At 42.9% G+C, this 24,054-nt stretch overlaps 1 protein-coding gene across 9 annotated transcripts in view; it reads right to left on the bottom strand.

Moving 5' to 3' along the window:
• The window catches only part of MAP2K5 (mitogen-activated protein kinase kinase 5), a 128,114-nt gene that overhangs the window by 81,342 nt on the left and 22,718 nt on the right, over window positions 1-24,054 (bottom strand). For 6 of the 9 annotated variants that reach the window (XM_039369649.1, XM_039369651.1, XM_039369654.1 and 3 more), the window contains 3 exons: window positions 21,926-21,974; window positions 16,890-16,960; window positions 4,666-4,705 (listed from right to left, as the gene is read on the bottom strand). In XM_039369649.1, coding sequence (XP_039225583.1) covers window positions 4,666-4,705; window positions 16,890-16,960; window positions 21,926-21,974 — 160 coding nt within the window. The remainder of the gene's footprint in view (window positions 1-4,665; window positions 4,706-16,889; window positions 16,961-21,925; window positions 21,975-24,054) is intronic. The other 3 variants (XM_039369650.1, XM_039369652.1, XM_039369653.1) reach the window with 2 other exon arrangements.

The raw sequence follows: 24,054 nt of genomic DNA, 5'->3' as shown, positions 1-24,054 counted from the left end.
TACTGACTCAATGCCGTAGCCCAGTGTTTCTCAACCTCGGCCACTGGAAGATGGGGGGACCCTGGGAGTTGACATCCACCCATCTTCAAGTGGCTGAGGTTGAGAAACACTGCAAAAATCCACCAGGAGGTGGTTCAGAGGAGATTAACCTAGATAGGTTATGCAACGTAACTTGACTTCTGGTACTTAAAATTACATCTCTTCTGAGTCAAGCTTGATTTTTGGTGACTTCATGGAGATGACCCTACTGCCACTTTCTGGGATTTTCTTTGATTTCCCAGCTTAGTATTCATGACAGGCCCCCATCCATGTATGGACCAGACCCACACCTGTTTAGCTTCCAACCCCACACAAGATGCTGCCATGTGCAAAGCCCACCCTAATTATCCTACCACAGGGGATCCTAGTGGGCAGCCACCCTAGGAGCAGCAGATTCATTGATCTGGAATGAAAACAGAAAATTCCTATCTTCTCCAGGACATTCTGTGTTCAGAATGAAATGTTCTGTCCCTCCATAACTACAGGTAGTCCTTGACCTACGACCACAATTGAGCTCAAAGTTTTTGTTGCTGTGAGACGGTTTTTAAGTGAATTTTGCCCCATTTTATGACCACCCTTCTACAGTTGTTATCACTGCAACTGTTCAGTTAGTAACAAGGTTGATAAGTGAATCTGGCTTCTCCACTGATTTTGCTGGTCAGAAGGTTGCAAAAGGGGATCACGTGACTCTGGGACATGAATATGAGTCAGTTGCCAAGCCTCTGAATTTTGACCATGTGACCCTGGGTTGCTGCAATGGTTGTAAGCGTGAAAAATGATCGTAAGTCACTTTTTTCATTGCTGTTGTAAATTTGAATGGTCACTAAATGAACTGTTGTAAGTCAAAGATTACCTTTGTTATTTAAATGTTGGTATTTTTAGGACAAATAATACCTGGAATCTCTGACAATTAGACTAGGAAATGTGAGGCTGGATCCCACCTGCTCTGAACCTTCTCCAAATGTCATCCCTGCCTGGCAAAAACAGGGTGCAGGCCTAGACTTCTCAGAGTCTGGATGGGAATTTCAGGATCAGTCGTGCTTCCCGGATTCAGCCCAGCCAGCGCTCCTCCTCCGCAGCTTGGCTTCTAACGGAAATTTATTTCAATCCCTTGCTCACATCCAGCTGATTTCTAAACCTACATTTTTAAAGTATTGATGTCTGTCTAAACAGGGAAAAAAGTGCATAACCCATTTCTATCAAGAATTTGCTTTAGGGTTATTTATAAAAGCTGTAACTGTAATAGAAACGCTGCCAAGAAAACATTTAACACATTTCTCCAAATCAATAGTCATTTGCCAACAATATTCACTTACATTTTTTTTTTCTGGATGGAAAGCTTAAAACAAAGTAAACTGCTGGAACCGTTGTATCAATTTTGGTCCTTAGAGGAGCAGGGAAAATTTAACCCTCTCTGGACTCTAAAAGAGACCATTTTAAACTTTAATGTTCCTCTTCACTTTAACAAGTTCAGCTTTCCTCAAGACGAGCTTGCCCACTGCAAAACCTTCGGCTGCATATTGATCAGAGTGGATGACACAGAAAACAAATTCAGTATCGGCCAAGATAGGAAATGAAACAAGAACGCCTGAAAGCTGCTGTAACTTACAGGTACATTGATTTTTAAGAATACGAGGGGTAGGGCCCATTTTGTATAGAATAGTGGGACAGGGCTGCTTCCCCAAATTATATATTCACATTGTATACATCACATTGTGCTACACAGACCTTGTGTACAAAGTCTCTGTATTAAAGGTACAGATTAGATTAATAGGTACAAATTATAAATACTGTGCATTACAGGTACAGATTAGGTGAATAGCAGTAACTGCAAGAGGGATCTCGGAGTCCTAGTGGACAATCACTTAAATATGAGCCAGCCGTGTGTGCTGCAGCTGCCAAAAAAGCTAATGCAATCCTAGCCTGCATTAACAGAAGGATAGAATCAAGATCATGTGAAGTGTTAATACCACTCTGTAATGTCTTGGTAAGACCACACTTAGAATATTGCATCCAGTTTTGATTAGTACATTATAAAAAAAGATGTTGAGATTCTAGAAAAAGTGCAGAAAAGAACAATAAAGATGATTAAAGGGCTGGAGGCTAAAACAGTCAGACAATTGACTGTCTAGCTTCTTGAAAATCTCCAGTGATGGAGCGCCCACGATTTCTGGGGGCAAGTTGTTCCACTGGTTAATTGTCTTCTCTGTCAGGAAGTGGCCCAGCCTGACACCATCCTCTCTGTTAAATAACAGCAAGGCCACAGAGAAGGGATTTCTCAAGGCGGATTTCAAGAAGAAAGGGTTAAACCCCACCAGAAATACCTGAGCCATTTTCTCTGCTACACCTCCAGGACAAACAAGGATGAGTTGTCAAGTTAAATACAAGCACTCAAGTGACGGAATTATAATTTACTTGGTGCTCAATTTAAATTAGTGAGAGGCTATTAAAATATACAGTATAGCGATGGCAATTCATCACGGGCTGTCATGGATGACTTCATCTATTTGCCAGAGTTGCGTGTGTGCCACTAAAGGGAATGAGAGCAAAATCACAGGTCAAATTAAGCTGCAATTCCATTTTAATTCATTTATTTAATCTGTGGCAATATAATTGTCTTCTACAGTATGTACAACTCAGAAGAAATTTGGGAGTTCGATAGGCAGTATACAAATGATTAATCAAATGGACCGTTTAAATGCTAGTTAAGAGCAGAACAAACTCCCAGGAACTGCAGCCTGACATACAGCCTCGCAGCCGGTGCTTCAGTGATATGGGAAAGTCTCTAGCAACTAGCAAGTGTTGACCACACCAGGAGGATGGAGGCCTTGGAGAAGATGGCCAGGACTTGGTCACAAACCCACATCTGGGGTTTCCTCCACCCTGATTTCTTACACTTTTAACACAATTTACATGGGATTTTTTTTATTGCCATCTATAAATGGAAACAATTTATTCCTCTGCCAAAGAACCAGACCTAAACATATGCAACAGGGAATATTTTAAAGGATTTAGAGACTGGCAATCAAATACAAGTAGTCCTTGACTTATGTCCTTTTGTTGAATGACAGCTCAGAGTTACATTGCCATTGAAAAAAGTGACTTATGACTTGTCCTCAAAGTTACAACCGTCACTCTATCCCCATGATAACAATTGCAATTTGGCAACTGGCTTGCATTCATGAGGGTTGCAGTGTCCTGCAGTCATGTGATCATAATTTCCTAGCTGGCTTCCAATAAGCAAAGCCCAATGTTTACGTTTTGATACTCACCACCCACTGGAGCACAAAAATGGGAGTGATCAGAACCCTACACCACCTGGCTGAAGGTCTCCAGTGGGTGGTGAGAATCAAAATGTAAATAAAGATCTCTCTGTGGGAATTTTCTGTAAACTTCAGTGTTAAGGCTTCTGTGTTCCTTAATGTGTACTGCGCAGTCCAGGAAGGCCAGACTATTTTCCTTAATTCCCTTGTGAACTTGATGTATCTGTGAACAGATACATCAAGTTCAAAAAGAAAGATGTTAAGGAAAATAGTTGATGTATCTGGTGAAGGCTTCCAATTCCTGTGTTTTAATCTTGACCTAAGTATCTTCCACATATCTATACTAGTGAGTGGGTGGAATTCCTGTGATGGAGTTTAGGGCTTTGATTTCTTTCTTTCCATGTAGAGTTTGGCCACAATGGGGGACACAGCGGAACTCATGGCACAGGAGGGTTTTTGTCTGTAGAAACCAGAGCAACTAACTCCTGTTTAGGATGGCTGCCATGTCCTGGGACCACGTGATCACTTTTGGCCACCTTCTGAGAAGCAAAGTCAATGGGGAAGCGAGATTCACTTAGCAACCATATTACCAACCTAACAGTAACAACTGTGGCAAGAAAGGTCATAAAATGGGACAAAATTCACTTAACAACTGTCTTGCTTAGTAACAGAAATTTTGGGATCGTGTTATGTATGCAGTAAAAATGTTTGGGGATGGTGAAAAATGAATCTTAAGAGGAAGCAATTTTAAGAAGAATTTGTTGTTCCACCAGAACATCATGACGGAGGAGAAGAATTTGGTAGGAAATTATCTGTAATTCTCCCTCAGAAAGAAACTGGACAGTCAGGCATCAGTCCTGGAGCAGACATAAAAGCCTTCGCTTCCACTTTCTTTCTTAAGGCATTTAACAGTCTTAATTTTTGAATACAATCAAGAGGAAAGAGAAGAAACCATAATTTAACAATCTAAGATGAGAAAACGTATGAAATATACTGAGATGCTGACTTCAGATAGTTAAATAATCATACCATCAAATTAAATACTGCACTGGAGAAAGGCCCCTTGAACACTTGTGGAGAATCTGTAGGGTTTTTTTTTTTTTAAAAAAATAATACTAACATAAAGCCACCATTGTCAGTTCTGCAATAGATTAGAAGTCTTTCCTGCCTGTATTCCTCTCAGGACCAAGTTGTACAACCAAGAAAAGGAAGAAGAGATTGCTTTGTACTTCCCTCACTTATAAATCGTGCCCTTCAGTCCGGATGTGTGTTCACTGCAAAAATTGGCTTCACGTAATAAAGTCCTGGAAGAAGAAGACTGGGGCAGGGGAATCTTTTAAAGCAGATTTGTGAACAGACTTACCTTTACGGCTAGTATTTTCCCACTGGGGACATGGTTTGCTCTGCATCCAAAGAAGAAGACAGTCCGTTTAAAGCAAAGAAAAATCACAGCCATATTTTCAGTTTTACACAATGCTTGTTAAAGTTTCTAGCTAATGGCATCCCTGAGCAATTGAAGTTGTATGCTCGAATGATATATGCAACAAGCCCAGTTCCAGTGATGCGGGCAGTTCCATACCCGAACAACAAACAACCACAAAAATCAATCCTTGCAATGTGTGACTTATCAAGCTGAATAAAGCCTATCAGCCATGTCACACACACGCTCAGCTAACAACTCCCCGAGTCTCCCATTTCTGTTGCCTTTTCAGAACAAAAGGCCCAGGGAAGGCTTGACAAACCTCAGCACGGGAAGCTGACCCTTCCAAGGCTAATTCCCAGCCCTCAGGGCGCGTTGTGTCCATAGGAGGGAGCCCTCTCAACACAAGGAAATGCCCACAGAGCCAGCCAGATGCTTCCATGGTCTGAGCTGAATCATGGAATCCAAGTTGGAAGCGGCCACTGAGGCACTCAAGTAGAACTCCCTGCTTTGGCAGAGATCCAAATTAAAGCATCCCAGACGGATGCTGGTCCTGCTTCTGCTTGCACACATCAAATGATCAAGAGGCCATCAGCCCTTGGACGCACCGTCAAACCATTTGTGTGGCTGGGAAGGTTTTTTTTTGCTACAGTTCAGTTGAAATTTGCTTTCCAATAACTTAAAACCCCTCATTTTGCGTCCTTCACTCTGGAACAAGAGAGTGCAGGTCTTGACCTCTCTTTGTGAAGGATCCTTTCGGGCACTGGAAAAGGGCTTCCCACACCTGTTCTTCCTGAAGGCTAAACATGCCAGCTTCCTAAGACTCAAGCTCTGGCCCTTTCATGATCCTTGTTTCTCTTCTCTGAACCTGTTCCACGTTCTCAGAATACATCTTAAAATGTGCTGCCAAAAACATGAGTCCTGGAAAAAGTAGAATAAAATTGAATGATTACTTCTGACTAATCAGCCATCAATAGGCACATAGACATTAACAACATCTATAGACTATGCAAAAGAGACAATCCACTAGCCCAAAAGAGAAAACGACCCAAGCATCTCTCCACCACTAATCAGCATGGATTAGCTCCAAGGTCAACTTCAGACCAACAATCAAGTAAGCAAGACCCCAATCAAGAAACTGCCAGAGAGCCAACAGCAAACAGCCCAACCAAAGAATCCCTAAGACCCCCCCACCCACCCACCCAGACAGGGAAGACGCCAGAACAGAAACAGGCAGCTAACAGCACTCCTTATTATGGTACCACTGATGATGTTACCTAGGTAGGATAATGAAACGTCTGCAAGAAAACAAGCAAGCTCAGAGAGCACCAAGGAGCCCTCACTGATTATTTCACACTGTGTAGAAACCACACATCTGGTGGAATACTGTATCTTGGAATTATATTTGATAGTTTTTTGCAGTTCGATTATCCTCCTGACTCCATTCAGTTTGTAGTCAGCTACCATTTGAAGTTTCTATCTGAAAGCTATGTATTCTCCATTCCAGCTATGGGGAACGTATGCATCTGATTTCTGTGCTTTCATGAATTTTAAAAAGTATCTTCCTCTAAAAAATATTGCAGAGAAAAAATTCACAAATGGAATTTTAGTATTAAAAATTAGTGGTCTGGTAAGTAAATCCTAAAAACACCGTAAGAAAAATTATTTCAGAGCAAGAATTAACTTTCCTCGAGGGATTACTGAGGCCAACAGTGATAGGCAGAGTCATTACACCAGAGTAGGTAAAATGAACTATAAACTATAGATGGACAGTGGCAAAACATTTTGACTTTTAGATCAGCAGAATGATAACCAAATAGGCTGCCAAGATAGCCTGCTTAACGTCTGTTAGCTTAATATGTCCTGCACGGGGCAGTTTGGCAACTTAATTAGCTTGTCAAGAAAACGGATCTTTTTGTCCCCCTCCTCCCTCGCTGAAGGCGAGGGTTGGTCTCTTGTTTTCAAGTGAATTAAAAAGAAAGAGTTGATGATTTAATTATGATGCACGCCAAGTCATCCGTGGAGGTTTGGGTTAAATTTCCAGCCAAGAGCAGTACCTGGTTTGGTTTACAGAACATTGACACTAGCAATTTAACATTTAATTATCATTGTGGAAGGGATCAGAAAGCAAATACTGTGCCCGTGGGGCAAAGAGCACTCCTGGATACTGCAAGCACCACAACTCTCTGGAAGAAAGTAAATGGGCTTATTCCTAACCACCACACATTCACCGTTGTCTTGACCTTCTCTAGCGCATTATTCGTAAAGTGATTAATGAAGTCTGGATGGGAACTTGGGTTACTCAGAAAGAAAACTGGACACCTTAGCAATGCTTTAATTAACAGCAAACCCTTCCAGGTCGCCTGCAACTCCTGCAGTAATTACCTGTCCCCATAAACTTGCTGGAAAACACATTCAGCCCTAACTGAAGAACCCAAAGTTGACGTTTAAATTATGCAGGTGTTCTCCTGGTTCAACCACTGGCTTCCTGCATTGGCGTCAAGATCAGAATACAGAATAACAGAATTGGAAGGGACCTTGGCGATCTTCTAGTCCAACCCCTTGCTTCAGCAGGAGACCCTATACCATTCCAGACAACACATGGCTGTCCTGTCTCTTCCTAAAACCCTCTGGTGATGGAGATCACGGATGATTCAGTTATGGAGGCCTACAGGTACAAGGGGATGGATGTGCTCAGTTGCTTCCCTTGGCAAAGGACACAGAGAAAAGAGTTTCAGAGCCTTGTTGACTGCAGCAACCAATGACATGCATTGCTGTGCATTGTGCGTTGCTGATATACAATTTTGGACAGTTTCTATGCTTGCAGTATTAATAGAGCCCCTCCTTGAGGGAGATGGGCCGCCTAGAAACTAATAATAATAATATCAACAATAACAATAATAATTATAAAAAGTTGGAAGGGATCTTGGAAATCCTCTAGTCCAGCGGTTCTCAACCTATGGGTCGCGACCCCATTTGGGGTCGATCGACCATTTTTCGGGGGTCGCCAAAGAAGGCGATCCGCCATTTTCTCCCCTCAGGGGGCGGCGCCGTCACACAAACGTTGAGAACCACTGCTCTAGTCCATTCCCCTGCTCAGGCAGGAAACCCTATACCATTTCAGACAAATGACTGTCCAATCTCTTCTAATATAATATAATATAATAAATTATATTAATATAATACATATAACAAAACACAATAAATAATATAATGTAACGTAATATATATAATGTAATATATCCTTAGTGAAACTTCTCAAGCCAACCACCTGGCTCACACAGCACCAATGACGCCACGGCCTGAGCTGCAGACATTCTCTTCTGCTGGAATATTAATATGATGGAAGTACAATTTGTGACAATTATGGGCTGGTTACACCAAGAATATAAAACCCAGGAAAGGTGCACAGATCTTCGAGTGAGTATGGGGTACAAAATAAATCACTCCCACAAAGAAAGCAGAGCTTCTTGGAAGGGCATCTTCCAGTCACTGTTCTTGTGCATCCCTTTAATCCGTTCATTCATTCATTGGCCACCCATCTCACCACAGGGTGACCCTTGGTTCTGGAATCAAGAAAAGTGGGGAGCTTTCCTGTTTCCAGAAAGCATTCTGTGAATGGGGCACCCAGCCAAAAGAGTAAAGCTCAGATAGGAATTTTGAAATTCCTTTCTTAGTATAAACCAAGCTTAAGAAAGACAATTCCCCCCATCAAGAAAACAACGGCACAGAATTCTCTTGCCAAATGCTACCGATTGGGGTTTGTTATGCTGAGCCTTTTCTGAACAAGATGCAAAGAACAACCTTAAGCAGCACGGGCACAACTGTGTCAAATATTTTATTAAAGTTGACTACTGCCTACATCTCCAGACGTCTGGTTCCCTGGAGGGACCATTGTCCGTCTGATGTCATTTGGAAAACTCAAAAGCTTCTCTGCAGGGCCTTCTGACAAGGCAGTGTGCCCAGATGATGAGAGAGCTATTGGGGGCATCGAAAGACAAACGGCGTGATCAAAGGTGCACATGAATGCACACATACATGCTTCATGTGAGCAAAACCTGCCACGTTTCCCCTTCCCTCCCCTAAACCCTAATGGGAAAGGTATAACATGATCTCTCCATAAGCACAACTGGTGAAACAGGCAAGCTGCCAAAAGCTTTTTCACTTCTATGGTTTCTGATGTAAAGTCTGCACTTAAAGACCAACATTGTTGGGGGCTTGGGAGAACCTCAGTCCCTGGAGGCTGTGTGGACTTCAGTGCTGGCTGGGAAATTCTGGGAGTTGAAGTCCACACAGCTTCAAGGAGCCGAGGCTGAGAAACACTAGCTTAGAAAAACCATCGGCCTGGAATTACAGGGAATCCTCGGCTTACTACAGTTCGTTTAGTGACTGTTCAAAGTTACAACGGCACTGAAAAAATGACTTATGGCCATTTCTCACACTTACGACCGTTGCCACATCCCCATGGTCACATGGTCAAAGTTCAGACACTTGGCAACTGACTCACATTTATGACGGTTGCCGTGTCCTGGTGTCATGTGATCGTCTTTTGCCACCTTCTGACAAGCAAATTCCGTGGGGAAGCCAGATCCATTTAACAATCGTTATTACTAATTTAACAACTGCAGTGATTCACTTAACAACTGTGGCAAGAAAGGTTGTAAAATGGGGCAAAACTCACCTAACAAATGTCTCGGTTAGCAACAAAAACTTTGGGCTCAACTGCAGTCGTAAGGTGAGCACCACCTGTACTTCTAGCACTGAGGCAAAGGTTGGGCGCTTCTTTGACCAGCTTGTTGAAAGCAAGCATGAGGTAGTGGTGGTCCAAAGTAGGAGACCCCTCCCCTCCTGATGATAGCTTATTCTTCTCAAATTAAGGGCCAGGGAGCATCAGTGGACCTCAAGCCCCAACCTTTGGAGCACAAAGAATGAACCAGGAGGAGGAAACTGGTGGCTTTGGAGGCCTCTGGCAAGCCAGGAACCCTCCAGTCCTCTCCAGCACTTGTTCTGGATGCCACACTGTTGCGGGCAGCTGTTGTCTTGGCTCCATGAAATGTTCCTCCCTGAAAGCCCCCCCTGCTCAGAAAGCCCTGACTCTGATGCGTCTGGAGCCCGGCCCTGCCAAGATCGAGCAGAGCTTTAGAGGACAAAAAGCTCTTCCGTCTCGTTCAGGAGAGGTTCAGTGTCTCTAAACATTACACACTGTGCAAAGACAGGAGGCTCACCAGCTGCAGATGACCTGCAGCAAACCATACCGAGACTCTGTTCCAGGCCTTCTCTGGGCAGATTAGATTTAGCTCTCTGCTAATGGTCAGAGTTTGAGAGTTTTAACGGCAATATTTTCATGTACCGAAACAGCCGTGTGAAAAGAAAAGAGGTTTCCAGAAAATTAGCACTTTGACAGTTGTTGCCTTCTGTAATAGGCGAGCCCATTAGCTGACTTGCTGGCTGTTAAAAAAGGACATTCAGAAGTGAGCAGCCTTGTTGGGCCTCTGCTCATCCAAAGCCACAAGCGATGCCAACCTGCCTTCTCTCCAAAATCCCACCACAGATGCTTGAATGACGACCACAAAATGGTTCATTATTAACTTGAAGGCGCCCTCTGGCCACAGGCCGTTTGCCTCCAAAATGGACTTTTCCAAGACTGCAAGACCAGCCACCCCAGACAAATGGGGTGGGGTGGGGGGAAGGGGGAGAGACGGGAGAGGAGCGGAAGAGGAAGAGAGCTTCTAGCCTGGAATCTCGACCTGTTTTTTGTGCGCTTGCCAAGGAGCTTTTAAATCACAGAGTGGTAATGTAGGATGACCGTTTCTTATCAAAGGAACAGCACGTTATCTCCACAAAGTATACAGTCCTGCTTCTTTGCCAGACTTGACAAGAAGACGTTGCAGAATGTTTCTTGAGATGCCAAGGAGAGAGGTTAGCCACCCCACAGTGGCCTTGCAATCTCAATTCAGCGTAGATCAAGGGGACTTGCAATTGACCTTGTTTAATCAACAGGGCCAATGCCTGTACAGGAGAGGAGAAAGCCTGAGGTCAAATTTCTTGAGGTTGTGTTCCTTAGCAAAATCCCTAGTTTATTTTTAAATCAAGAACTTCAACTTTTTGCTGAATCTTCAGGAGGATGAGTACAGAGCACAACAAAACAAGTTTAATTTAAGAATCAACTAGTTTCTAATTAAACTGCCATAGGCAGCTGGTTGGATAAGTTTTAATCAGTTTCAGTCACCTATTGATTGGGATACTGAAGCTTAAAAATTAAAAGTAAAAGTAAAAGATGATTTGGGAATTGCTGCATCTCAGAATAACAGTGCAGCCCTCGGTAAATAACTCTTCTTTTAACCATCAGCTAAATGAACACTTCAATACTGCAGTACAAAGTCTTCTGCAAAATTACTTTAACTAACAAGCAGAAATTTATCAGCTTCAGCCAAAATCAATGCTGAAATCAATTTGAACACTGGTTGTGTCTAAAGGGGCTCATTGGCAATTTACGGAAATTACACCATGTAAATGTCTGTGCTTTAATTGAACAGTTTCATCAACCAGGCCGTGATTGCTGTCCATTTATTTATTTACTTTCACCACAGCACTTCTTCAACAGAGGCAATGGGTTTTGTCAAGGCGAGAGGAGACACTTCATCTTCATTTTATGCACTTTTGTGCATAACGGATTTTATGAGCTGGGCCACCAATGGCTGGGGTCAGTGGAAACAAGGGAATTGTAACCCCTGGTCAGACTTGGTTAACCTGTAACAATTTTCCCTGCAAATTCTGGGGGACTCTGACCCGTTAGACAAATGGGAGAGAGCAGGGAGAAAGGACAGAGACGCTCAAGATGTGCTAGGAGAGAGAAAGAGGAAGGTGGGTGGTTTCTTGTCTGGAATACAAAAAATAAGATTTGCTAAGCCAAATTAAGAAGGATGAAACGGAAGGGCTGGCCTGATGAGCCAGTAACGGGCTTTGCTCTTGAGCAATTATTATTTATTTAGAGTATGATGAGAGCAAGGCAAAGAGAAGTAAACATGTATACACTACCCACATAGTTACATACAAAACTTTTATGTGGGGTACAGCAGTAGCCTCGTAACTGGATATACATTGAGCAGTTTCTAGCAGCAACTGGCAGCTGGACCCACAGAGAGGAGGCCAAACCAGAAGGCGCCCTGCCGCTTAAAGACACTCCATCAATTAACCCTGTCCATGGTAAATGTGTAGTGTCACTTTCATCTGATGCACAAACATACACAGAATCGCACACACTTTCTATTTGAAGACTTCAGCAAGTGTTCATGGGGATGAGCTGTTTTGGGCCACTATCCCTATTTAGCTAGGTTGAGTATTATGAATTCTGATTCTCTACTCTTGCAGAAAGCCTCAGAAAATCTTCTGGTGCTGAGACCACCAGGGGCCAGGAGGTCATGCGTGGCTGTGTCCTGCTTAGGAATGTCCCAGAGACGGTGGATGAGCTGCTGATGGACAGCAGGGCTGGACTTAGCAGGGCAATTCTGAAATCTGGGCCAAATTACCAAGGTTAAAATGCTACATGATTTTGCAGAAAAAAATATTCAGGAGAGTTCACAAAATGTGAGAAATGCTAGGTGTTATTTACCACTGACAAGTTTCAAATGATACCAATAAAGTGTCTTTGTTATAAACAATATGAGGCTGTTTTTCCTCTGTACGAATTTTAGAAAGGGGACACTGCCCTATAAATCACATCGTTAGCATATTTCAAGGAACCCCGGAAGCAATTTTGGAAAAAAAAAAAAAAAGTCTTAGAGCTGTGTAAATCACCCTTAGTTTTAAAATGTGGAAGAAAGCAAACCCAGTGCTGTGTTTGGCCTTTCCCATGAATTATTTTCCAAAAAAGCAATTTAAGTAAATACCCTGGATGCGGCAGTATACAAATACTTTCCAGTGTATACACAAGAGTCTGCACTTTCCATCATACCTGATTTTCAAAAATATCTGAAGGGTAGAAAAAAATTACAATACCTAGTTTAAATTAGGTGGAGTAATAAATCTGTATGTAGCCTAACTACACTGGTTTCACCCCTAGAAACAACTCAGCTGCAATCAAACTGCAATTTGCGATCAGCAGACCATTCCTGGCGACTGTAAGCAACGGTGGGAATTTAGCCTCTCCTGCGCAGAATTCCAGGGGGAACTTTTGGGAAATAAGTGAGGGAGGAAGAGGATGGCCGGCCGAAGGTGCTGGAGGCAGGAGGATGAAAGCCCAGGATGCGATTGCCTCCTTGTGCTGACCGCTTGCCCAGAGGCTCAGCTCCTGCCCCGGCAGGGATAAACTCTTACGTTCTTTATTGAATTCCTCAGCTTTAGGGAGAGAAAAAATGTAATTTTCAGAGGCTCATGTGCCTGACCATAAGAGAAAAGAGACCATCAAACTGACTGGTTACTAGTCTTCTCCTGCAAGAACCATACAGAAATGTAGAAAATATATAAAATTTATATTAACCATGACAAGCAAACTACCGTACATTAATTAAGTAGTACATCAATTATTAAACTATGTAATTTAAAGTGAGTCTCTTTTCTCTTATGATCAAGCACATGATCATCTCAAAATTGTATTTTGTTCTCTACCTAAACCTGAGGCGTTCAATAAAGAACGTAAGAGTTTATCTCTGCTGGGGCAGGAGCCGAGCCCCCCCAAAACAGGGGCGATTTCTTCTCTGCCTTCCATGCGGCATCCAAGCGCCCAGGGCCAAACGCCTGAAGCTCTTGGGCTCTTTAGAGGCTGCCAGGAGACTGACTTCTGGCAAGAGGGGATTGAAGGCCTTGGGAAGGAGGAAGCCTTCTCACCTGCTGGCCAGGTGCCGCCCCTCCTTGGTTCTCCCCTAGCGGCTAGCTTCAAAAGGCGCACCATCCCTCAGTTAGGAAAATGCAAAAATAAGCTAAACACAAAACTAAAAGCTATTTACCACCTTTTCTTTAAACAAAAAGAAAGACCAAAAAAAAATGGATTCAGCAAGTTCGCCTTAGAAATATTGCTATAGAAATATTGATTTTTTTACTCAACTCAATTGACTGAAAAGTTGTTTGTTTAGCAATATTGGCCCAAGCAATCCACTGGAACAATTTTGCTGCACAGAGTAATCAAGTGCATTTCTAAAGTATAATTATATTGTCATAAAAACGAAGCCAAGATAACCTTCTCTTTGAGCAATAAACCTACAGAGGCAGTAAACCCTTACACACACACACACATACACTCCATGATAGGGTGTCATCCAAGGAGCCCAGCCCCCTCCCCACACTTGCTGCACTTCCCTTAAGCTATGGTTAGCATGAAAGTGATCAATATCTCAATCTCCATAAACTATTTCAATAATAGTTAGTTCACCTGGAAACAGAAGCTGAATGTTTCTGCTCAGCGACCTGAGACTGCCTCCTTGTTTGCTGAACGTGGGTAATATTTCATTGCCATAATGGATGTGACTCAGTGCAGGGTTAGGAGGAGGCAGACAAACACACATTCTTCAGTTACAAATCAATACACGCTGCACACCTTTCAAAAAAAAAAAAAAAGCCCAGATGTGGGATGCTGGTGGTCAAAAAAATACAAAATGTGTCATCAGGAGCAGTTATAATTAATTTATTTGACAAAACAATCATCGGTTCCCTCCAGTGAAGGACCACAGCTGCGGCGGCTGCTGACCAAAACTGAGCTACCTGTGCGCAGAGCTTCCATTGGGCTTTGCCTGCAACAGAGAGGGTTTCTCCTCAGTGTGCCCTGAACGTAGCAAGAGGGCAATTGTTTCCAATTATTTGCATTACATGTGCGGTGAGGGGGACAATAAAAATGACAAGAGGAGCCCATCAATGCATCCTGGAAGCTGGAGGGTCAGCTCATGACTTCTGACCAGTTAGCCAAAGCTACCCCTAAGAGCCGGGACTTGTTTTGCTTTCTCGGCCCGAAATGTGGGTGTGCACCTACACACCCACATTAACTCACATGCCTGATCTAAGGGTTCCAAATTTGTACCACCTTGAGGTTGCCATGCCAGTGGAGGCTTACAAAAACAGGATAATTTCATGAAAAATGTGATGGCCAACATAAACCAATGAAAGTGTTTTTCTTTTCAAATTATAAAAGAAAAGAAAACGATCCAAAGCTGCTTTTTCAAAAGGCAACTGGACTTCCTTTGTTTTTCCTTGTTTCTCACCCAAGAAGTTTCTTCAGTTCAATTTTTCTTCAAGGAAAAACAAAGAAAGTCTAGTCACCTTTTGAAAAAGCACCCTTGGGACAACCATGGCCTGGATGACCGAGAATTTCAACAGACAAAAAGAAAATGACACAATCTTAAAAAGTGTCTTGTGTGCTGAAACCATCTGTCTCTGGATGAAATCTTGATCACCGTTCCCCCAAGTTCGTTTCTGAGGGAATTTTATTTCACCCAGTTATGAGGCCACTGCTGTACATATGTTCCACATCCTACTGCAGTCTTCTAAGGATCTGTGTCATGCCCCTAATTCCTCTCTGGAAAGTTTCTCCTACCTGCCAATGGACTTGCACTGTGACGGGTCAAGCCAAGGACAAGAGGGCAAATGCCTTTGGAGGGAGTAGATCTAGCAGTTTCAATCGAAAAACTGGAAATCTAGACCCTTAGTGACTAACCGGAGAAATGTCCTGTTGGAATGAGACAGCTCTCGAAAAGAACAATAGTGTGTAGTTATATGAAGTTTATCAACCGCTTTTAGCATCTAATCGGAAGAAAGGCAGCATCTTACATTCCATTGCCAAAGCTGAATCAGATAATCCATAACAACTTCATTAAGAACAAACTTCCCAGGATATTAATTTACTTGCATAAATGGCAGGATTCTCAAAAGGCTGCTGCAATTCCCATAATGGCAAAGGAAGCTCATGCAGATCCACCACAATTAGTCTTTGTCATCTAATTCCAAGGAAGCTGTCGATACAGCGGAACGTTGCCTGGCTTTGCTAATGGCCCAGACGAAGGTGAACAAGCTGAAATTAAATCTGGACAAGACAAAGGGGCTGTTTCTTGATCAATGAGAAATCAGGATCAGATACCGGGATTCTACCTCAGCTTGAAGGAGGTCCTAAGGTTTGCAGCTTGTGAATGTTCTTTGATCCTGCACAGTTCCTAGCTTCCACAGGGCAGTTGTGGCAGGCAGCATAATCGCACATTATGGTTCATATATCACCTGTGAGTCTTCATGAGTCAATTAGCCTAACTAGGGGTTTTTATGCTTTCGTAATATCATATTAGACTACTCCAATGTGCTTCATCTGGGGCTGCTCTTGAAGAAACTTAAAGGAGGATGTTTGCAAAGCTTGTGTAACGTCCACAAAACAGAAATGGCTTACGAGTTAATAAGTGTCAGTCCTATGTGGCTGAAAGGAGCCCAAGCGACCCACTGCATGAGGGCGGGGTGCCTAATAATGTAATGTTGGACTAAACCAACTATTCATCTACCTCAAAAATCTGTCTACCAATAAAAACCAAGAGAAAAGCTACAATTACGCTATCATGTTGGCATGCACTCTTAAGCACAAATTGTGGTGTATCAAAACAGCATTGTCTTTTTCTGGTATCAGATACAGAATTATTCTCCATGTTTGCACATAATCTTTGCTAATAGCCATTACAATTATTTCTGGCAAAGTAGTCCACAGATGGATTGCGTCTTACATGGCTATTATTGTATTTTCCATACAGTATTGTCATTTAGAAAGTATTTTTACCTTCTGAAAATATTGATCATTGCAATCTTTGCTGGTTGCAAGAGAGCCTGTAACCCTGTTATAAATTTTGGTCTAAATATATACAAAAATCCTAGAAAAAGGGTATTTCATCTTCATTTAAAATAAAAAGTTTTATCAGTTTGGAAACAGCAATTTTAGTCCACAATGGCAACTTTTCTTGATCCTTCACTAAGATTTATTTAAGATTCAGGTACTCTCAACCAAAAAGATGTATGAAAATCTACTTTTCTAGACATGATTTAGTTATGGAGGCAGCTCCAGCAAACATTAAAAATCATCAGCTTTTCATAGGGGGGGGGGGAAAGGCCAGCCCCCTTGTGACATAATTTTGGAGAAAGGAAAATCTCTCTCTCTGCCTTTCCTTTTCCCCAAAGTTGGAATGAGGGGGAAGGGGGAGAGGGAAACTCACTTATAAACGGTGCCTCCATTGCCGTGGCCAAGGATGTCTCGATACCGAATGTCTTGTTCATTCATCTCCACCAGGAAGAAAGAAAAACAAAAGAGATGTCAGGCTGGGGATGCAAGTGTCAAGGAGAAGCCACTCTCAGCCATAAACAACCCGCCGTCTGGGTCATTTCAAGTTCAGCTGCAAGAACGAGGAGATCAATACAACATTTGCTGTCCAATTTATAAAAGACAATACCAGGGGACAAAGTGATGGAAAGTTTAATGACAATTTGTTTGCCTGGGTCATTTCATTAAAGTTTGATAAAAGGTGTCAAAATGGAATGATAACATAGCTCAAGAGGCGCCGGGCACCGACCTGGAGGGGAGCGGAAGGCACTGGAGCTCAGAGCATGGCCAAGGCCTGAGCCAGGAGGGGGCTGGGTAGGCCCTCCACCCGGGCGCCGACCTGCAGGCAGCCGCGAAGGACTTCCTGAAACCTGCTCTAAAGCCAGAGAAGAGCCACAACAACACCCTGCTTGAGTGGCCAGGAAGGGCGGAGGGCTGACCCACATGGCACAGGACACCCCCTTTGCAGGCAAGCGCTCAATGGGCAGTTCCGGGTGCTCTTGCTGCGCAGCACCTGCCTCTCCCAGGTGCAGAGCCCGGGGACAGATCGGCCACCAGCCCAACTACAAGAACCCAAAGGTCAGAATTAGCACCTTGAATTACGTGCAGGAGGTGATCATGGGCCAATCTGGCAATCGGGTCTCAGGCAAATATAAAGGAGCAAAGCCACGTCATGAAAAACAAAGCTATGAATTTTCCTGAGTAAGAAAAGGCTACAGTAGAAATACGATGTGAGAAATAATTCACATGCCAGAACCATGATAAAAATAATCTACTGGAAAGGCTACCTTAAAATGCCTTCACTGCAATGATTATATATCCAGGGAAATATTTTTTTCAGGTCTAAAACTTGGGCAATCTGTGATTGTTAGATGCGCAATGCCACAAAAACAGCCATTTATTTGGCATACTTAGTTTGTTGCAGTGAACTTACTGTATGGAAATTAATTAATAGATAATGGACACTCATGAATCAAAATAAATGTTCATACAATGGGGGTTATTCTTTAAAAGATTTTTCTCCTTTCATGAAAACAGGCCAAGAAGTAAAGACCAACAGCTCCGCCATCATCACTAACATTTTACAAAATATTTATTTTACAAATGACCAAAAACTAAAAAAAAGTACATTAATTGGTTTAGCCATGTAGAATGCATATTAAAAAGGGGGAAATGGAATTTTGGTTTATGCCAATGCTAATGGAAAGGCAGTAAATTATGTAGTCAGTGGTGAACGTGTCTCCAAGCTGACCATGGCTGGGTTTGACGGTCACCAGAAGTAGAAAGCTCTCATATCTCAGCAAAGCACTAGAGCTCTGTATGTTTGAAATCCGAGATTGTGAACTTGGGAATAAAGCTTCTCTCTCTTTTCTTAATTGTTTAGAGCCATTTGGGGAGATTATAATTGCCTGAAAGGCAGGTTAAAGCCGCACTAAATAAATAAGAAAACTTCATAAACCCAGCGAGAAATGTCAAGGATTCCTAGCAATTTATTTATTGTGTTTGAGAATCTGAAGGCATCAATCAAATCCTAATAACTACCAATTTTGCAGCAAGCACCAGTACATTATTTTTTCTTATGCAATCTTGATCGGCTGCTGATATTAACAGAATGAACCAAAAGTGAAATAGTATCCAATTATGGATCAGCAAATAAAATAGTCTTTGTTTATATCTGCTGTCTTGGAAAGAATCAGCAGGCATCTCTTGTAAATCATTAAAAAAAATGCTCAATTAATCCTTATTTGATATATCCGGCTACAGCAGGAGCCTCACCCTGTACGGGCTCCCCCCCTGAACCAATCAAAGTCCTAATGGCTTCAGAAAGCAGCCACGGTCCATGAACAGACAATTGAAGAGATTTAGTAAATCCCACTTCATGGAGCAGGGACTAATCGGAAAACATGAGCCAGTCCAATGTTTCTTATGAACTGTTGACACTACGTCAATGCTCAATCAATTGGCGGCATTTTCTCTGAGTGACAGAAAAGAAATAAATATGTATACCGCATAACCTATGTCAATGAACCTCGGCAGAAAGCTATTTCTAGCCTGTCAATATTTGATTATCTTGAAGAATCATGTCCCCTTTCTGTTAATGATTGATATGAATTCCTTATTAAACCTAAGTGGAGGCTTTCGGGCAACTAAAGTCTTCATTAATGCTTCAAAGCAGAAGGCAGGAGGCCGCTCTCTCGTAGACAATGTTTCTCTACCTTGGCAATTTTCAGGTGGGTGGACTTCAACTCCCAGCATGGCTGGCTGGGGAATTCTGGGAGCTGAAGTCCACACATCTGAAAATAAGCACAGCAGAGAAACACTGCTCTTAGGGCACCTCACAATTTAACCCTCTCCTCCACTGGTCCGCCTATGTTAGGTAGGTTCTCACCAACATCAGTGGAGCAAGATGGGACCAGCCTGGATCAGGTCCAATTGCGTACATCCCTCATAATTCAAAGCCAAGTTCATTCCTGGCACTAGATAGATAGATAGATAGATAGATAGATAGATAGATAGATAGATAGATAGATAGGTAGGTAGGTAGGTAGGTAGGTAGGTAGGTAGGTAGGTAGGTAGGTAGGTAGGTGGATGGATGGATGATGGAGAGGATAGATAGATAGATAGATAGATAGATAGATAGATAGATAGATAGATAGGTAGGTAGGTAGGTAGGTAGGTAGGTAGGTAGGTAGGTGGATGGATGGATGATGGAGAGGATAGATAGATAGATAGATAGATAGATAGATAGATAGATAGATAGATAGATAGATAGATAGATAGATAGGATGGATGGATAAATAGACAGACAGACAGAGACAGAAAGATCGATAGATCGATCCCTGGTACCAGTCCTCTCAATGGGGACGGGGGAGGTGTGGACACCAGCCCCTCTCGGCCTTCTGCTTTCAGCCGGAGCTCTGCTCCCGGGGGCTCCTTGGACAAGACCACGGGGCTCCCTCCCAGCGCTTCTTCTGCCAGAGGGCAGCCTGCCTTCCCAATCTGGGCTCCAACCTGGGGGTTCCCAGAGATCCTTAGGGATCACCATTCACCCAAATGACTGGGAGCCTCAGAAACACACCCCGGAAAGCTTTCAGAGCGGCTACGGAGAGTACTCGATCTACAACACTTTGCTTAGTGACCGTTCGAAGTTACAAGAGCAATGAAAAAAGGGACTTATGACTGTTTCACGCTTATGACCATTATAGCATTCCTATGGTCACGTGATCAAAATTCAGATACTTGGCAACTGATTCATATTTATGACGGTGGCATTATCCTGGGTTCACGTGATCCCGTTTTGCGACCTTCTGACAAGCAAAGTCAATGGGAGAAGCCAGAGTCACTTAACAACTATGGCAAGACAGGTTGTATAATGGGTAAAACTCACTTAAGAAATGTCTCATTTAGCAACAGAAATTTTGAGCTAAATTGTGGTCATAAATCAAGGACTACCTGTACTTAATGCATTTTTTAAATTAAAAAGCCAGCTCTTTGTTCATTTTTTTAGGCCAAGCATTCAGTAACACGAAAAGAATGGGACTTGAAGCCCTGCACAATTTGAAAATTAAATCCATCTCCCATCTTCAGTAAATCTTCAGTACAATTCAGTCATAATAGGCATCCCAAACCCTCCTCCAAAAAGCATTTTCCTTCCTAGCTAAAAACCTCCTTACCTCACTTAAGGATACTGAAAACCCATCATTTTTCAAGATGAGGCTTTCAAAAAAGATCTAATAATAGTTCATTCCCTTCTCTGCCCTTGAAATATTACCTTTATTACAGACAAGCAGCTGTTGAAGATTAAATAAAATGCAGGGAACAAAAAAAAAGCAGCAGCACAAAGGGTTTAAGCCTATTCTGTGTCTATCTTTCAGGTAAGACTATGCTTAAAAAAGAAGAGCCAAAATCCATATTCTTAAGTTTTATTTAAATGCTTCTGAGTGCAAATAAGTAAGCCTGAAGTGGAGCAAGGCAGACAGGACCCTCCTGATCTATTAAGAGAGCAACCTTACAGGTGATCCGCTGAAGGACACGCCTGAAGAGCAGCTTTTGTCTTCTTGACATGCTCAACTACCACTGCTTGATTCATGAAATGCCAAGGCGGCTGGGGGAGGTCACTGTGTGAAAGCACTGAATACGCATCTGAGATAATTAAGATTTCAGCCTTCGAAACTCGGAAGGGAAGTGAACAGCAGTTAAGAAAATCAATAAGAGTCTTTTATTTGCAGTGACACAGATGTCTCCGTCAATAGCGTCTAATAGGCAGGCTTGATCGGCGTGGACAGGGGCTGCCTCCAAGGCTATCAAAGGGTTTCACCATGACAAACATTAAAACTTCTTTATGTGGCTAGTGAAGAATCCCTCAGCCTTGAGGTATTTTTATTTTGTGGGTATATTTAAAGCCACGATGCGACTTTGGGACTTCCTGTTTGAATCAAAGTGGCCAGGCCTTCCCGGCAGACGTGGGAGCAGTTTTTAGGATGTTCCTCTTCTGCAGAGCTCCAAGGGACGCTCCCCTCCAGTGACCCTTTTCCTACTCACTCCTGGGTGGCAGGGACGTCAGAGCCCATCTGCAAACAGCTAGCAAAGCAGAAACCCTGTTTTGCTATTCAAAATTGATTACGTTTTCTCCCCTAAATTGAGGCAACCGAGTGGCGGGTGTGAAAGGCACTTCAATCTATTTGGAGCTAAATCTGATTAGTGCATTTTGAAAAAGGGGAAGTAAATTGGCGTGCCAATCCAAATCAATCAGGACAGGGGCTCCTCCACCACACAAGCTCTGTGCCTGCCTTCGCCTCTACTTTATTAAAAGAACACATTACCAGTAAGTGAGCAGTAAACATCTCTCGGGTGATTTGAGCACACAAGGCATGTCTGAATTCAGGCAGGCGTCTATCGCACCTGCAGCCAGCCCCACACCAATATACCTACCTGGCCATTTGCTAATATTTTCTTCAGCTCAGCAGAGGACTTCTTCAAACTGCAGCATTGGGCAGAACAAAGGTAAAAAGAGAAAGAAATAAGAAAAAGAAAGCTGTCTTAAGTCATTGTCCATCTGCACTTTAGGGAGTGGAGCTACAACTTGTCCTTTGCTAAAGAGCATCTCATTGCTAATTGGAACATTTGCCTACGATTACAAGTGTGTAAACTACGCACTGATATAATCAGAATTAAGTATGTAAAGCACACATATTTTGTTTCATTTATAATCTCCTTAAAATTCTGATAGTGACAAATGAATTTCCTTGGGGAAGTTAATGATTTACCAAGAAAATCAAAAAGAACCTGGGAATGTTGCAGACAGTTCAAAGGTCGAGGTCCTCATGTAGAATAACAGAATTGGAAGGGACCTTGGAGGTCTTCTTGTCCAACCTCCTGCTCAAGCGGAAGACCCTATACCTTTTCAGACAAATGGCTGCCCAGTCTCTTTTTAAAAGCCTCCAGTGATGGAGCACCCATAACTTCTGGAGGCAAATTGTTCCACTGGTTAATTGTTCTCACTATTAGTAAATTTCTCCTTAGTTATAAATTGCTTCTCTCCTTGATTAATTTCCATTCATTGTTTCTTGTCTTGCCTTTTGGTGCTTAGGAGAATTGATTGATCCTTCTTCTTCTTTGTGGCAGCCCCTCCAATATTGGAACACTGCTACCATTTCACCCCTAACCCTTCTTTTCACTAAACCAGACATGGCCAATTCCTGCAACCGTTCCTCCTATGTTTCAGCTTTCAGTCCCCTAATCAACTTTGTTGTTCTTCTCTACACCTCTTTCTAGAGCAGCGGTGGCGAAACTACGGCACGCGTGCCAGAGGCAGCACTCAGAACCCTCTCTGTGGGCACACATGCCGTTGACCCAGCAGAGTTCACCGTTTGGAAGCGACAGGGCAGGAAGTGAGCAAGCAAGCACCGGTGGCCTCCCCAGGAATGCCTTTGAGATGCCAAGGGACTAGCCCTGGCCATGCTCACCCAGTCTGCTTTGACCACTGCAGGCATGCCCATCCAGTGGGCCACGCCCCCCATGTCTCCCCTGAGGGCACCACAGTGCTGATGCAGCCCTGACACTTTGCGATAAATAAGTGGGTTTTGGGTTGCAGTTTGGGCACTTGGTCTCTAAAAGGTTCGCCATCACTGGGCTAGGGTTAGTCACCATGAACTCATAGAGAAAAATGGACATCGCCAGAAAACTCGGAAGGCTTGGCTATAGTTAGGAGGGCACTGACTTTTCTAGCCTGCCCTATCTATGTTTCCTGGTAAAATACATGGGAAAATCCCATAGGAGGAAAATTCCACTTAGGGTTAGGGTTAGGTCAACATGAACTCATAGAGCAAAATGGACATCGCCAGCAAACTCAGAATGCTTGGCTATAATTAGGAGGGCACTGACTTTTCTAGCCTGCCTTATCTATTTTCCTGGTACAATAGATAGGAAAATCCCATAGGAGGAAAATTCCACTTAGGGTTTGGTTAGATCATCATGAACTCATAGAGCAAAATGGACATCGCCAACAAACTCAGAACACTTGGGTATGGTTAGGAGGGCACTGGCTTTTCTAGCCTGCCCTATCTATGTTTCCTGGTAAAATACACGGGAAAATCCCATAGGAGGAAAATTCTACTTAGGGTTAGGGTTAGGTCAACATGAACTCATAGAGCAAAATGGACATCGCCAACAAATTCAGAGTGCTTGCGTATGGTTAGGAGGGCACTGACTCTTCTAGCCTGCCCTATCTATGTTTCCTGGTAAAATACATGGGAAAATCCCATAGGAGGAAAATTCCACTTAGGGTTTGGTTAGGTCATGATGAACTCATAGAGCAAAATGGACATCGCCAACAAACTCAGAACACTTGGGTATGGTTAGGAGGGCACTGACTTTTCTAGCCTGCCCTACCTATGTTTCCTGGTAAAATACATGGGAAAATACCATAGGAGGAAAATTCCACTTAGGGATTGGTTAGGTCATCATGAACTCAATAGAGCAAAATGGACATCGCCAACAAACTCAGAACACTTGGGTATGGTTAGGAGGGCACTGACTTTTCTAGCCTGCCCTATCTATGT

This window comes from Crotalus tigris, unplaced genomic scaffold, assembly GCF_016545835.1.
Source record: "Crotalus tigris isolate CLP2741 ecotype Arizona unplaced genomic scaffold, ASM1654583v1 scf7180000021179.819088, whole genome shotgun sequence".
NCBI lineage: Eukaryota > Metazoa > Chordata > Lepidosauria > Squamata > Viperidae > Crotalus > Crotalus tigris.
This window is presented reverse-complemented; position numbering and strand designations above follow the sequence as displayed.